Source organism: Xiphophorus hellerii, chromosome 20, assembly GCF_003331165.1.
Source record: "Xiphophorus hellerii strain 12219 chromosome 20, Xiphophorus_hellerii-4.1, whole genome shotgun sequence".
Lineage (NCBI taxonomy): Eukaryota > Metazoa > Chordata > Actinopteri > Cyprinodontiformes > Poeciliidae > Xiphophorus > Xiphophorus hellerii.
In genome coordinates, this window is record NC_045691.1 from 4,078,385 (window position 1) to 4,093,720 (window position 15,336).

At 42.7% G+C, this 15,336-nt stretch overlaps 2 protein-coding genes across 7 annotated transcripts; one reads left to right on the top strand and one right to left on the bottom strand.

The window, feature by feature from the left end:
* Nucleotides 1–6: 6 nt before the first annotated feature.
* Nucleotides 7–7,918, bottom strand: khk (ketohexokinase). 5 transcript variants are annotated; one of them, XM_032548636.1, is made up of 9 exons: nt 7,629–7,918; nt 6,210–6,349; nt 4,183–4,317; nt 3,878–4,012; nt 1,739–1,811; nt 1,287–1,433; nt 1,128–1,216; nt 906–1,063; nt 7–833 (listed from the first exon to the last, which is right to left on the bottom strand). In XM_032548636.1, exons 2-9 carry the CDS (start codon nt 6,332–6,334, stop codon nt 742–744), a joined length of 954 nt encoding a protein of 317 aa, XP_032404527.1. In that variant the 5' UTR covers nt 6,335–6,349; nt 7,629–7,918; the 3' UTR covers nt 7–741. The 5 variants fall into 5 exon arrangements, with proteins under 5 accessions (XP_032404527.1, XP_032404526.1, XP_032404530.1 ...); XM_032548635.1 differs by having other exon boundaries at nt 6,233–6,349; nt 7,629–7,917; XM_032548639.1 differs by lacking the exon at nt 4,183–4,317 and having other exon boundaries at nt 6,233–6,349; nt 7,629–7,913.
* A 53-nt stretch (nt 7,919–7,971) lies between these two features.
* On the top strand, nt 7,972–11,767 carry LOC116709916 (nuclear factor 7, brain-like). 2 transcript variants are annotated; one of them, XM_032548633.1, is made up of 3 exons: nt 7,972–8,483; nt 8,637–10,094; nt 11,375–11,767. In XM_032548633.1, the coding sequence occupies exon 2, from the start codon at nt 8,654–8,656 to the stop codon at nt 10,037–10,039; it is 1,386 nt and encodes a 461-aa protein (XP_032404524.1). In that variant the 5' UTR covers nt 7,972–8,483; nt 8,637–8,653; the 3' UTR covers nt 10,040–10,094; nt 11,375–11,767. The 2 variants fall into 2 exon arrangements, with proteins under 2 accessions (XP_032404524.1, XP_032404523.1); XM_032548632.1 differs by having other exon boundaries at nt 7,972–10,094.
* Nucleotides 11,768–15,336: the final 3,569 nt, after the last annotated feature.

The window sequence follows — 15,336 nt, forward strand, 5'->3', positions numbered from 1 at the left end:
CTTCACTTAAATTCAGGCTTTAATCACATTTGGTTCTGGTCTGATGAGCTACAAGTCAAGTAGTTTTTAATCCAGTCAAGTTTATTAGTACAGAACATTTTAGCAAAGTGCTTTACATTATAAAAGCATGATGCAGTCATCAATTATGAAACAAGCAATAAACAAACAGGGGCTTAAACTTTGTTTTTAAAGCTATTTCGTCTTGTTATGCTTCATTCATGACAGAAACACATTATTCTGGATAAAATCTATACAATCTTTAAAGGATAAGCTTTAAGCATATCTTCCACAAACTTTTTATTAATCCCATATTTCTCTATTAAGATGTTTTGGAGGCTCTGATGTAATATTAATATCTTGTTTTCATTGGCTGAACATTAATGTTCTACTGAGTTAAATAAATGAACTTCCTGCACTATTCTGATTTATTGAATCTGAGTCAAATTTAGAGCTTGTTTACTTAATAAAACGAAAACAGTTCTGAGCTCAGATGGTACCGTTACCATGGCGATCCACAGCTGTGAACCTGCAGCCAGTCGTATCTCCAGTGAGCAACAATCCACCAACATCCTCTCTGCTCTTCAGTTTATTCATAGAAATTTATTATTTAAGTAAAAATAAACACTTCTGTTTATTATAGATGATTGGTTATTGATCAGTTATTGATCAGATCTAGAAGTTATTTCAGGTCATCAATCTAATGAATCACTAACGTTCCCAGAGGAACCAACAGGTTCTGCATCACTTCTCTCTGATGCCGTCGTAACCATGGAAACCACACTTCCTGCCTGCAATCCTGCAGCCAAAGGCCAGCGCGTCCTGCACACTTCCTCCTGCAGACAGAAACGTTAACGGATCAGAACCAGACCGGGTCAGAACCAGTGGAACCCGGCCAGCCGCCTCACCGTTGGACAGCGTGTGGAGGACGCCGGCGTTGAAGGTGTCTCCGGCTCCCAGCGTGTCCACCAGCATTTCAGGAGGAAAAGCGTCGGAATGGAGCAGCAGACCGTCAGGACCCAAAGCGTCGGCCCCTTTTTCTGCCCAGGCACAGATCAGGACAGCCCTGAGAGACAGACGGGTCAGAACCAGAACTGTCTGTGTCATTCCACTGAACTTTGCTCCCTCACCCCTTCTTCACTCGAGGGTAGAGTCCTCTCAGAGCCGCTTCAGGCGAGTCAAAGCCAAAGTGACGAGCGACATCTTTGCTGACAAATACCTGGAAAACAACCAGAACCTGGTCACTGACGGGTCAGACCGAATCCATCCGAACCTGGACGGTTCCATACCACGTCTCCGTAGGGGAAGAGCTCGTACAGCGGCTCTCTGGTTTTCTCAATCTCCACGGAAATGCCGATCCTCTGATGGTTAGGAAGCTGGGCGTTAAACTTCTCAACCTGCTGGATCATCTTCACCTGTTCGCCAGCGTTACGGCCCTGAGACGCCACGTACCCAGCATCAGACCAGAAAAACACCAGTAAACACCCAATAAAACCCAGTAGAACACTAAAATCCCAGTAAACCCAGTCAAACCAGTGTCAACAGAAAGCCGTTCAGCTTCAGTGAATCTGATTCACTCGATCATTCTCAATAAAAACAGTTTTAAAGTTCATAAATTTATCAAGTCTGTTAGAGAGAAGAGTTTCTGGTTGATTGGATCTCACCAGTCCAGAACCAGTGGACGGGATGTCCAGCTTCACTGGTGTATAGTGGGACCACTGGTCTGGTTCTGGTTCCTCACCTCCCAGTGGATCCACTTGAACTGAGCCAGGTCGACTCTGGAAAAGTCCTGGGCCGTTACGTCAGGAAGATCCCTGAAAGACAGAACCGGGTTCAGTTCTACAGAACCAGGACGGGTTCAGTCCAGAACCTCATCTAGTCCGTCAGGTCAAACATTCACAGGAAGCCTGGAGTCGGGACCCAAGGTTCTGGCCCGTTTCTGTTTGACCTGACGACCTTCATCGAGGAAGACGAGTTTCATGTTCAGCACAAACGTCTAAAATATGGATTTGAGTTTTTAATCACTAAAATCGATTCGTCTGGATAAAATACAGATCATTCTGTTCTAAACAGGAAATATAATAAAATTATTTTCATATTTAAAAATCAAACTGAACCTTGAAGGAGTTTTTACAGTTTTCTGGTCATTATGAATGGATGTTATTCTCACATCAGTGGCTGATTGATTAACATAAAGATGAATTAATTACTGAATTAAACCCAAACCACTGCAGACTTGCTAAAGAACATCCGGTTCTGATCCAACGGATTCCTTACACTGCAAAAACACAAAATCCAACCAAATATTTCTGTCTAGATTCTGGTGTGAATATCTGAGTTCTAAACTAATTTACAGGAAACGTTTCAGCAAGATAAAAGAGCTTGTGTTAAGACCTTGGTGAAAAAGCACCAGCTCCACTAAATTCACTAAACTCATGGGAAAGTATTTTATTATAAGTGAAATAAACTGCCAGTGGAAGTAGTACTTTTTAACACCAATACTAAGGAATTGGTGATTTTAAACAAATTCCCATGTCTTACTGCAAAGTTACCTGTAAGTTGGTTTTGTCTTATTTCAAATGTTCAAAGAAATTTATACTAGAAAAGACAAATGCCTTGTTTTTACAGTGTGAAACTGACGGACCAATGAGGAACTGTTAGAACTAAATAAACTTTTTAGCATCCAGTTTGGGTTTCAGGCAGGTTTACACTCTAACCAGATTATTTCCTGGTTCTCCTGATCCGGATCAGAACCAGTGACTCAGTTCAGGTTCAGTAGTTGTGTTTGGAGTGAGTTTCTGCTTCAGGCTGACTGGTTCTGTCAGGTTCTAATCTTTGAGCCCGTCTGGATCCATTACATCATCGCTGAGCTGCTCCTGGGCCTGCCGGACATGTTGGTTCTGCCATCCATTCATACCGGTGCTGCGGGTCAGAACCAGGAGGAATCCCACACATGGACCGGATCAGGACGCTGAACTGGCTCCGATCCATCAGAGGAAACGTTCACACAGCAGATGGATACGCCCCAAATCCCAATGTGTCATGGCGGTCTGAACGCTCCAATCCTGATCTGGTCACCCCCAAACAGCTGCAGTCGGTGCTCCGCTAAAGGCTGTTAGCTGTTAGCTTTCTGTTTATCAGCTCCCTTCATCTGGTGACCATGCAGTCGATCAACAACTTTTAAAAGTTGCATAAACAAAGCGTTGCGTCGACCATCTTTACTGCGAAACAAAGTGTTGCGGCGGCCATTTTTACTGTGTAAAAAAAAGAGTTGCAGCGGCCATCTTTACTACGTAAACAAATGTTGCGGTGGCCATGTTTACTGCAAAACAAAGCGTTGCGGAGGCCATCTTTACTACGTAAACAAAGCGTTGTGGCGGCCATCTTTACTGCATAAAAAAAGCGTTGCGGCAGCCATCTTTACTGCGAAACAAAGTGTTGCGGTGCCATTTTTACTGTGTAAAAAAAGAGTTGCGGCGGCCATCTTTACTGCATAAACAAAGCGTTGCGGCGGCCATCTTTACTGCATAAACAAATGTTGCGGTGGCCATCTTTACTGTGTAAAAAAGATGTTGCGGCGGCCATCTTTGCTGCCGTAAGAAGAGCACTGCTGGGCGACGGCTACATTCTTCTTCTGAACCTGAAGCTGAGTCTGCAGTGGATTAGACCAGATCATTTCCTCCTGATTCCTTCAACACTTTGAGCAGCGTTCACTAAACTCCTCATCACCACAGACAACAGGAGGTCTGGTGGACTGAGATGCTGCGTTGCCATGGAGACTAATCAGGAGCCGACAGGGAGGGCCTCTTGTGGTCGCCATGGTAACAGCTGGTGACGAGGCGCTGAGTGAACGCTGCGTGGCGGAGGGCGGGCCTCTTACGTATCGTAGAGAAGGACGGTTCGAGAGCCGCTGGATGGACAAACCACGCAACATGCACTTGGAGTTTGACCTTTGACCTGCCAAGCAACCGCTGACACGTCAATGGCACGCTGCAAGAAGTCGGCCATGATGAAACTGAGAGACAGACAGGAAACATGAACATCTACTTCAAAATAAAAGCTCTGACAGAGGCCTGAACAGAAGGGGGCGCAGGTGGTCTGCTATGATGGTGAAGCTGTAAAAACAGAGGCAGTCAGTGACACACACATACATACACACACACACCCACACACACACACACACACCTGTTCGTATGCAGGATGGTTCTGCTTCCTGTGCGGATGTTGCTGATGACAACGGAGGCCGGAGATACGCACTGAGCATGCTCAGAAACCAGAGACACGTCGATACCGAACTTCTGAAAATCCTCCAAAACAAAGCTACAGACAGGAAACGTTTCAGCATTTCAAAATAAAAGAATCAAGACAGGAAAAGGCTTCCCTGACAGGACAGAGGAATTCAACAGAGGAAACAGTTTCAGTTTATTTCTACAGGATCACAACACAAGTCGACTCCAGGGACTTTACAGAAAAAGCCATTTCAATTCAACCCCAGTTATTAATGAACATCCTGTCATTCAGACCAGTAGGGGCGACAGTGGAGAGGAAAACCTCCCCTTTTACAGGAAGAAACCTCCAGCAGAACCAGAACCAGGCTCAGTACCAGTAGCTATGGAGGTTTGACTAGACAGAGCAGAGACACAAGAAGAAGAATCAGAAGAACTGAACCAGGAGAACTTTCTGTGTTAATGAAAAGTAATCAGTTCATGTTAGCAGCAGATCCTTTATCTGCTTCATCTGGAAGAGAAACACAGTTACCGTAGCTCTGAGCCGGTTTTAAAAGCTGCAGGATAAAGGACAGAAGGCAGAGTTAGTCAGTAGCTTTGTCCAGGAGAGACAGAGTGAATGACTGAGACGGGCCACTGGGTCATGGCGATGGCAGCATTATGTCTGCTGATTCCCTCCTCCAGGAAGTTAAACACAGCGCCACACCAGGGTGTAGAAGAAAAAACAGAATCAGCTTTTATTGTCATTATGTAGAAAGCACAATTCATTTCAGTTCAAAAAACAAAAGAAACAGACAACATAAGACAGGGGTAGGTGGGTGCCTCAGCCTCCAGCTATCAAGAAAGGCCCTGCCCTAAAAGGAAAGGAAACAAAAAGTTAAGAATTGAAATAACAGCAAATAATGCAAACTGGAGAGTAGTAGGAAAAGTAAGTGAGAAGAAGCAGCAGTTTGTCCTCTGGCAGCCTGTAGCAGCATGACTACAGAGACAACTCAGCATAACCCCAGTCAGACCAGCTTCATCTGAAGGGAAAGTTTTCATCCTAGTCTAGGAAGTTTTCAGGGTGTCGCCTCAGCAAACTGGGAGCTGGCTCCACTCTACTGCCAGAACCTGCAGAACCTGCAGTCTGGTACCAAAGGGTTCTGGTAAGGCAAACATCTGGACCAATCATGTCTCTGATAGGAACATCCAGGCCGATCAGAACATCCGGACCGATCAGAACATCTGGGCCGATCAGAACATCCGGGCCGATCAGGTGTCTGATGGACTTGCAGTTTTATTACGATGTGAGAAGGAGAATCTTGTTTCTGTTCTGGATTCAACGGAGAGCCATGAAGGCGTCCCACATTTTGGACCGCCTAACCGCACAACAAAAAAATAACAAAAAACCCCCCCAAAAACAGTCTAGCTGTTACCATAGCAACCCAGTACCGTCTACTTCAGGAAATTTAAGATGTCTGCAATCAGGACACCAGTATGGTCCTCCTCTGCCTGATAACATCCAGAACTTCAGTAAATGAAAACTGGTCCAACACCAAGCCCAGAACCTGCAGGTCCTGATAAACCTGTCCCAGTGCACAACATCGCTTCCTACTGGTTTTACTGGTGTAGCACAAGCCAAAGGACTGAACTCCATCAAGAGTGGACAGTTTAGTCCTTAAGTCCTGCCCGAACCGAACTGTCCCACTCCGCCCAACACCCAGAGTGGGTCAACAACAGAAGAACCTCGGAGTACCAGAGGACCAACTTGTAGATCCACTTGGGTCAGACAGGAGGAACGCTGCAGACGACCGACCTAACGAAACCTGTGCCAATTTATTTAACTGTCCTGATGTTCCCATTAGTACCAGGGAATCATAGGGATGTCGGTAACGGACCAATCAGGAGGCTGGATGGTGATCATCACCTGTTCTGCAGCCGTCATGAATCTAGCTGAGCATGGATCACACTCAGACTGAGCTGTGATTGGTCCGTTCTGTGGATTACCTGATGAACGGACTGATACTCACTCCGCCACCGGCCCGGCGGCCAGAGAGCCCATGAAGGCGCACGGCGCCCCCAGCAGGGACAGAACCGTACAGGAGTTGGAAGCGTTTCCTCCACGCTGCCATCGCTGCGACACACACCTGCAGAGACACGGCCATGTTTGTTTTTAGGATTATTTTTAGGTTTATCCTGTTAGCTGCTTTTTGCATAAAAGACAGATCACATTTACACGACAGAGAAATTATTAGAGTAACATTCCATTTTTCCATCACTTTTATAGAAAGACAGACTCTAGCTCAAAGGAAATCCAAAATATTTCCCTCCCATAAAAACATTTATACTTTCATTTAAAGTGAAAATGAATCACATTCATGTGCAATAGCATCTACGTTCATAAATACACAAACACATACATATATTAAAATGACTAATTAGAACAGTAGGCCCAGTTAAACCAGTAGACCCAGTTAAACCAGTAGGCCCAGTTAAACCAGTAGACCCAGTGAGACCAGTTAAACCAGTAGGCCCAGTTAAACAGTAGACCCAGTGAGACCAGTAGACCAGCTGCAGGCTGACTCGTTTCTCTTCTGAAAACCCGGATGGTCAAAGATCGGCACCGAGTTCAGAACCTGTTACTGTTTTACAGAGAAACCTTTGACTGGGACGTTGAACCAGCTGATGAAGATGATGAAGATGAAGTTGATGATGATTGTAAGAGCCAGTTAATGGGGAATTCATATAGAATAATAATTTAGATTAAAAATGTATAAATATGCTTAATTTAATTTTAAGAAATTCATGATGAGTATATTTTCTAGAATGTATAACTTAGTTAATATAAAGGGGATACTTTTATTGTGAAAAGTAATTTTGGCTTCCACTACGTAATGCATAACATTAATATTGCCCGTATGCACGTTTGAGGTCAGATTGCAGTTGGATACGGTGGAAGCAACACAATTTTTTGACCGATCTGTACCGAGCCTTTCATTTCTTCTGTAAGTTGGAGTTCTTTAAGTAAACATCATAAAAGAAGACTTGGTTTCAGTCGAGTGATTCAAATATTGGTTGTTAGACAAACTGCAAAGGTGGTACAACGAACATTTGGGACGCAGAGTGCCACTACAATGATGAAGTTGAAGATGATGATGATAATGATAATGATGAAGATGATGAAGCAGCAGCACCTTCACAGTGAAACTTCAAACTGTTTGAGCCTCAGATTTTCCTCCAGTAAAATAATAAGTGGCTCATCAGAAAACCCCTGGTGAGCTCAGACAGCAGGCGACCAGAACCAGACCAGAACCTCCAGAACCACAGAACTCACTGGACCCTCTAGACCCAGAACCAGAACCACTGGAACCACCGGACCTCAGTCAGTGTGGTGATCATCTGGTCCGGTACTGATGGGGAACTGACCTGGTGTCGGTGTCCTCTTCCGGGTATTCCTCCACCACGCTGATGATGTCCAGACAAACCAGACCCACACACAGGATCTTCTTCTGATCCGCCATGTTGGTCCGCGCCCTGGTTTCAGCCCACAGTTTGGACTTTGATGCGGACGCAGGTCATCGTCAGATTAAAATCGCATTACATGCTTCACTTCCTGTCGGTGGAAGCTACAAAATAAAAGTCCCACAGCTTCTGACAGCAAGGCAAAGAGCTCAGAGTGAATGTTGTGAAGAACACTTCACTTCCTGTCACGTGATCTCTGAACAACCTGAGAACATAGAATTGCTCTGCTGCCATCTGCTGGACTGCGTATGAATGACAGGGCATCAGGTATTCACGTGGTGACTGTTTCACAGAAAAACACGGCAGAAATTTAGGAAAAGAACCTTGGTTAATATTTAAAAATCACCTGTAAATAAAAAACGAATACAAACACATTTGAAACAAGTGTGTAAGATGAAGATGTGATAGAAATGAATAAATAAATCAAATAAATCAATCTTGGCCTCCATGTTGTCCCTGCAGAGCCGAGCTTTTCTTTGGTTCCGTTCTCAGATCCTTCCAGGATAAAGTCCAGAAACTTTTCCTGAAATTCTCTGCTTAGCAGAAGGAGAACTTTATGATGGATCACTTGGATACTGTGTAGTAGTGCTTCTAAAACTGCAGGTACAAAGGAAATCCTTTAGAGGGCGCAATATTTGTACCTAAAGTCTGGAATTTCACGAGGGACTGTTGAAAAAGCAGGAACTAGTTCAGTGAGCGTCACAGAGAAAGAAACTCTCCATGAGTAAACACCGAGGATCATCTTCAACACCTGGTCAGGTAAGACTAAACAGACAGAGGGAGAGCTGAAACACCGAAACACAGACGGCTGCAGATGGAAAAACCAACTAAATCAAAGTGAAAGTAAGATAATAGTTTGTGTTGGAGGGGAAATTACGTCCTGGTTTCACGCTTTGTCCGCTATGGTTTCAGTTTCAGTCGGAGACCAAATGGCGTCCAGGTTAGAGGAGGATCTCTGCTGTCCGGTCTGCTGCGACGTCTATAAGGGTCCGGTTATCCTGCCATGCAGCCACAGCTTCTGTAAGGAATGTTTGCAGACCTGCTGGAGAGTTAGAGCTGGACGCTCATGTCCGGTTTGTAGAAAAAGATCCGCAACAGACGCTCCTCCCTGTAACCTGGCTCTGAAGAACCTCTGTGAATCATTCCTACAGCAGAAAGACCAGAAAATTTCAGAGGGTCTCTGCAGTCTGCACTCTGAGAAACTCAAACTCTTCTGTCTGGACCATCAGCAGCCGGTTTGTCTCGTCTGCAGAGATTCAGATAAACACTCCAGCCACAGATTCAGGCCCATCGATGAAGCTGCTCAGGATCACAGAGAGAATCTGAAAACATTTCTGGAGCCTTTAAAGAAGAAACTGGAGCTGAAGAAGAAAGTTAAAGAGGAGTTTGATCAGACAGCAGAACACATGAAGGTCCAGGCCCGACACACAGAGAGGCAGATTGTTGAGCAGTTTAAGAAGCTTCATCAGTTTCTAGCAGAGGAAGAGGAGGCCAGGCTGGCTGCACTGAGGGAGGAAGAGGAGCAGAAGAGAGGGATGATGAAGGAGAAGATGGAGGCTCTGAGCAGAGAGATAGCAGCTCTTTCAGACACAGTCAGAACCACAGAGGAGGAGCTGAGAGCTGCAGACGTCTCATTCCTGCACAACTACAAAGCTGCAGTGGAAAGAGTCCAGCGCTGCCCCCTGCTGGAGGATCCACAGCTGCCCTCAGGAGCCCTGATAGACCAGGCCAAACATCTGGGCAACCTGGCCTTCAACATCTGGAGCAACATGAAGAACATGGTGACCTACACTCCTCTGGTTCTGGACCCAAACACGGCTGGGTCAAGACTCATCCTGTCTGAAAATCTGACCAGTGGGACGTTTGGAGAGAAACAGCAGCTTCCTGATAATCCAGAGAGGTTTGGAGCAGAGTGGTCCGTCCTCGGCTCTGAGGGCTTTAACTCGGGGAGCCACAGCTGGGATGTCGATGTTGGAGACAACAGAGTGTGGGTGCTCGGCGTGTTGGCAGAGTCTGTCCACAGGAAGAGTGACGTAAAGTCTGGATTATCGGTTATCTGGTTCTATGAAGGGATTTACTCAGCCGTCTGCCCGTCGGCTCCTTCCGCTGATCTCTGCGTCCAGAAGAAGATCCGTAGGATCCGAGTGGATCTGGACTTGGACGGAGGGAATCTGTCCTTCTCTGATCTGGACACGAACACACACATACACACCTTCACACACACCTTCAGCGACAGGATGTTCCCTTACTTCAGAATGGTGAAAACAACCAGGATCCTCCCGATGGAGATCTCAGTGATCAAACAGCAGCTCTGACGTCACGACATGGAGCTGCTGATCAGAGTGATCCTTATCGATCAGATTGAAACTGTGTTTTGATCATCCGTAGGCCTGTCGCGATAAACGGTAAATCAATTAATCGTACGATAAATTAGAACTATCGATGTCATTTTAATTATCGGCACTATCGTCTCTTCCGGCCTTTTTCTCTTTCTGTTGATGACACCGAATGAAAAAAGGCTCAATTCCGGTGCTCTCCACTGACCCTACCTTCCTCATTTCCTTAGTGTAAAGCCCAGCGGACACGACCCGATCTTAGATCTGTCAGCCGATTGTCGGCCCATTTTCAAACCCTGACAGACCACACATTAGCCGACAGAAATCCTAGGTATAACGGTTCGATCGGGTTCGGTCCTGCCGTATGGTGTCCAACAATGGGCACAAAATAATGGCTACAAGTTCAGTGAACTAATTTTAAAACCAGGCATTAATCAATGCTTTACTACAATCTACCTGCAATGCATGTGGCTAGTGTCAGCGTAAAGTCCTGACTGAATGAAAATCATTATAACCTATTTACGTCACGTTAACGAAGAACAGCTGAAAAGTTACCGGGTTTATCAACTGCAGTAGCAATTTCGCTCCAACTTCTCCTCTTGTCATTTCTATATTCTTTGCATGTTGAATAAACATTAATGTTGTTTCCACATATCATCTCCAATGTCCGCTGGACTTCGTGTTGCGCGGTGTCAGCTGTTTGGGATTCCCCTCCGTAATTTCCCCTCAGAAAGCTGGAGGAGAATCCGCGCTTTCTGATTGGCTGCCTGTCACATTCAACAGGCTGCGTTAAGATCCTAGTCGGGGAAAAACCCCTGATTTAGATCGGAGCGGCCAGGACGATCTACCGTAACACACCACACAATCTTAGAAAGACCAACGATCTAAGATTGTTCTTTATTTTCAAAAGAACACTAAACACTGGAGCTGATAAACAAAATAAACAAAACAACCAAAAACAAAAATAAAATGGATTCTCAGTCTCCATTAACAAAAAACGCACTTGAAAAAAAAAACTAAACAACATAAAGTAAAAGTGGAAATAAATACTGCATTCAACCAAAAGAGTGCAGATTATGAAGTCTGTATATTATGTTGCCCTTCAGTAATAATTAGATTTAAATAGAGAAGACGGGCACATCGACTACCTGATGCAATAATTCACACTACATGATTTTTTGCTCCTATTTTTCCCCTTACTGTATCTATCTTTGGCAAGAAATCGCATGCATTATTACGTCATTTCCATTAAATCAGTGTAAAAAGGTCTTCAAACAATATTATCGTTTATCGCAATAATTTTTGAGACAATTAATCGTTCAGCAAAATTTGCTATCGTGACAGGCCTAATCATCCGGCTGCTTTCTGCTTCAGATCCAGATGCTACAAACTAAATGTGACAGGAAGTGAAACTTCTTTACTTCCTGTGTGGCTCTGATCAGATCTTGAGTTTCATGAATCCATCATCTTTGTCTGAGTTGCATCCAAAACATCGATACCAAGTCGGTATCAGGATCGGAAAAAGCTCAATTCGGATCAGATATTGATCCTATTAGTTAATGGATCATTAGTTAACTTTATCAACTAAAGCTTAGTTAATATTTTAGTTAATGATTTTTTAAAAATGTTACTTTAATTTCTCAACTCTACCTCAAAAATGACTTTATTTAGATTTTTTTCTTAATGTTTATTTAGGAGAAAAGGCACACATTTTAGTTTTTCTACTGTTTGTTTATCTTTTTTCAAGGTGTTATTGGCTCTAGTGACCTTTAATTAATAGTTAATTGACAGGAAAGTTGGTAATGAGAGAAGAGGAAGACATGCGGCGAAGGTCACCAGGCCGGGAATCGAACCTGCGACGGCCATGTCGAGGACTAAGGCCTCTATATGTGGGTTTTGCACAACCGCTGGGCCACCACAACTCTTCCCTTTGTGTATCATTTTAATATGTCATTAAAGTATTTTGTAAACTTACATTTTGTCCAAATTCTGTCCTACATTTAAGGTAACTCAAAGGAAAATACATAAGTCAAGAGTTTGATGATTTATCCAAATTAAATCAAACTGTCTGGTTACCTCCTCCACAGCTCTATTGCTGTAAAAACAAAAACACTGAATATTAATGAATCGTTCCAAACTTTATTCATAATTAGACAAAATGATGGCATTAAAAAGTGGCAGCAGGATAGAGTGAAAAAACCTTATTGTTGTTTTTCATACATTTTTTTAACAATATTTGAAACATTTCTCAACATGAAGATGTGATTGTTTTAAATATTAAACTTTAATTGCCTTCAGCCACAATTTCACAAAAGACAGTTTATAAAAAAGCTGAATTACATCAAAACTCAAAAATCCTTTCTACTAAAGTTTACTGTTTAAATGAGTAACGCTGTAATTAAACTACATTGTTTTAAATACATGTAGGAAACATTTTGACAATACTGAATAAAATGTATAATTTTTGATTAAATAAACTCCATAAAATTAGATAAAACTGTTTAATTGGACTTGGGTTTAGCTAGGTTATTCTTTGATTCTGTTGTAATTAAAAGTTTATTTGCGAAACAAGTTTGCACAGAAACATACATGTTGCATAAATAGTAAATGACTGAGGCTGATCTGGACTCTCATTGGTTGAACCACCTGCTGCTCATAATGAGCAGCAGCCAATCAGAGCCTCGATAATCCGGGGATTTCCAGAGCAGATTATTGCTTCCCTGGATCTGAGGAAGTAAACGACCTGCTCAGTGTTCAGCTACCTGTAACTAAATCACATTTAGGAGTTTTTTTTATTCTTGTTAGTTTAAAATTACTAATGATTCAGTTCAATTGTATTTGGCTAATTCTTTATAAGATGTTGAATGTTTACAAACGTGGGGAGGTTTATGGAGACATGAGTATTATCTATGCAGCTGTTAATTCTTTATCTAAGTTGTCTGATATTTTTTATACTTATTAGTTTGAACCGTTTCTAAGATGATGGAAGATTAATGGGTACATTGCACAGATCTTGTAATGAATGTCCTAATTAGTAAACTTTATTTATTTGTGTATTTTATAGAGACCGTGCACAAAGGAAATGTAATTAGAACAAAACGTATTAAACTACAAAAGACAAGCGACGCCTGATCTGTGGCTGGACGGCTGCAGCTTCAGCTCATCCAACGTGGATCTGCAGGTCGGCTGCTGTCAACACTTCGGCACAGAGCTGCACAAACAATGGAAAAGAAGAAAACACAGATATGAGTTTCCAATAAATGAGTTTAAAGCATTCCTAATCTAAGCCTGGTTGCCATAGAGACGGCTGCTGCTGCAGGGAGAAATCAGGTCAAATCTTCCTTTCGGTTCTCAAATGGTTTCTGGTTAGGAGAGTCTGAAGGTGAGAACCAGCTGGACTGTTCTGACCGGGAGAACATTACCTGAGACCTAAACCTCCCTCTACCCAGCATGCATCTGGCCTTTCCTCTGAACCAGCTCCTTCATCACACCAACTCCCAGGATCCGTGACCTCTGACCTCCACATCCCAGTTGCGAGTCCCTGAATCAAAGTCTCTGTAGTTCTGGTCAAACCTCTCTGGGTCTTCAGGGAGTTTCTGCCCTGACCCAAAGGTCACAGAGGTCACAGAGGTCAGATCCTCAGAAGGAGACCGTCCTCTTCATCTTCGTCCAGATGTTTGGGAACTCCTGGGCCGGTGTGGCGTGGTCAGTAGGGGGCGCTGCAGGATTCCCAGCTTTATGGTCTGTTGTGTAAAAATGAGACTTGAGGAGCTCTGAGCCCGTCCTCCGTGGTTCTGATGATTCCTGATGAAATCTGTTCCCAGATTAACTGTTTATTACAGATTAACTGATTATTTCAGATTAACTGGTTATTACACATTAACTGTTTATTACAAATTAACTGCTTATTACAGATTAACTGGTTATTACAGATTAACTGTTTATTTCAGATTAACTGGTTATTACAGATTAACTGATTATTACACATTAACTGATTATTACAGATTAACTGGTTATTACAGATTAACTGGTTATTACAGATTAACTGGTTATTACCAACATTTCCACCTGTCAGGCAGAAACCAGTAGGGAAAATCTCACCATCCTGTTCCAGAGAAAGGTGCTTAAAACCCAGAAACTGGAGAGAAACGGTGAAACCTTCAGAGGTGAGTTACGTCTAGAACGGCTGGAAGGAAGCAGCTTCTCTGTGGATCAGGTCAGGAGTGTCCAGATCAAACTGGGCAGCTCCCCTTCGCCCCAGTCCAGCTGAACTTTGACCTTCTGGACCTTTTGAACTGGGAAGACTTTACATGGGAGACACTACACAATACTTTCCATCAAGCAGATTCAGTTCCCAGATGTGGTTCTGTGGTTTTTTTTACCTGAAAAGTGTGGCATACATTTGTACAAATTGTGAAGAAGTGTTGAAGCCAACATCCTGACATTATGAACCCAGAGGGTTTTTTTTCTTATTGCTTCACCTGAATTTGGAAACACTCTGGTGTGTTTCGTACTCAGTCACAACAAACGTCAGTTTACAAAAACACAAAAGTGAACTTTAAATATCCTCAGTGAAAACCTGGTTATTTGATGCTGAAAACCAGATGAAAATCAATCTGTTAACTTGGTGTTGATGTTTGAACATCGTTAAACGAACAAATAAGAAGCAGTCAAAACCCGGCTTTAAAGAACAGCTAGGAACTGATGTTACATATTAACAAACGGATGTTTACAGATTCCAAAGAATCCAGAGATGTGCAAATGAAACATTCCTCTCCCTGCTGATATTTATCAGAATTAGTTTAAAGCTCAGGTCAGAATCAATATTTTATTTTATTATAAAAACATAATTTGTTTCATTCAGATTCGATTTCTGGATGCAGAAACTGGAAACGGATCTGAATCACCATTCATCAATATTTAGTTTTTAGATCCGTCTTTTTGTGTCTCACAACTAAAACATTCAGTGCAAGTACAAAGAAAAATGTTTTTCTTAATTAGTGCAATAATAAAATAAATGTTTATGGAGAAACTGAAATCTGTTTCAGCAGAAAAACCAGCAAAAGCAAAACCTCAGGTTTTAATTACACCGTAAAATGATTTTAAATGTTTCAATAAACTAAATATTAGAACAAACTGCAGGAATAAAATAAGCTTTTTGTAAAGATTCAGTGCAGCAAATAAAAATAAGATTTTTTCCTTTATAAAAACCTCACAATGACTTTCTGCCCAGAAAAACTAAACATTTAAATAAAAATCAGATTAAATTCAGATGA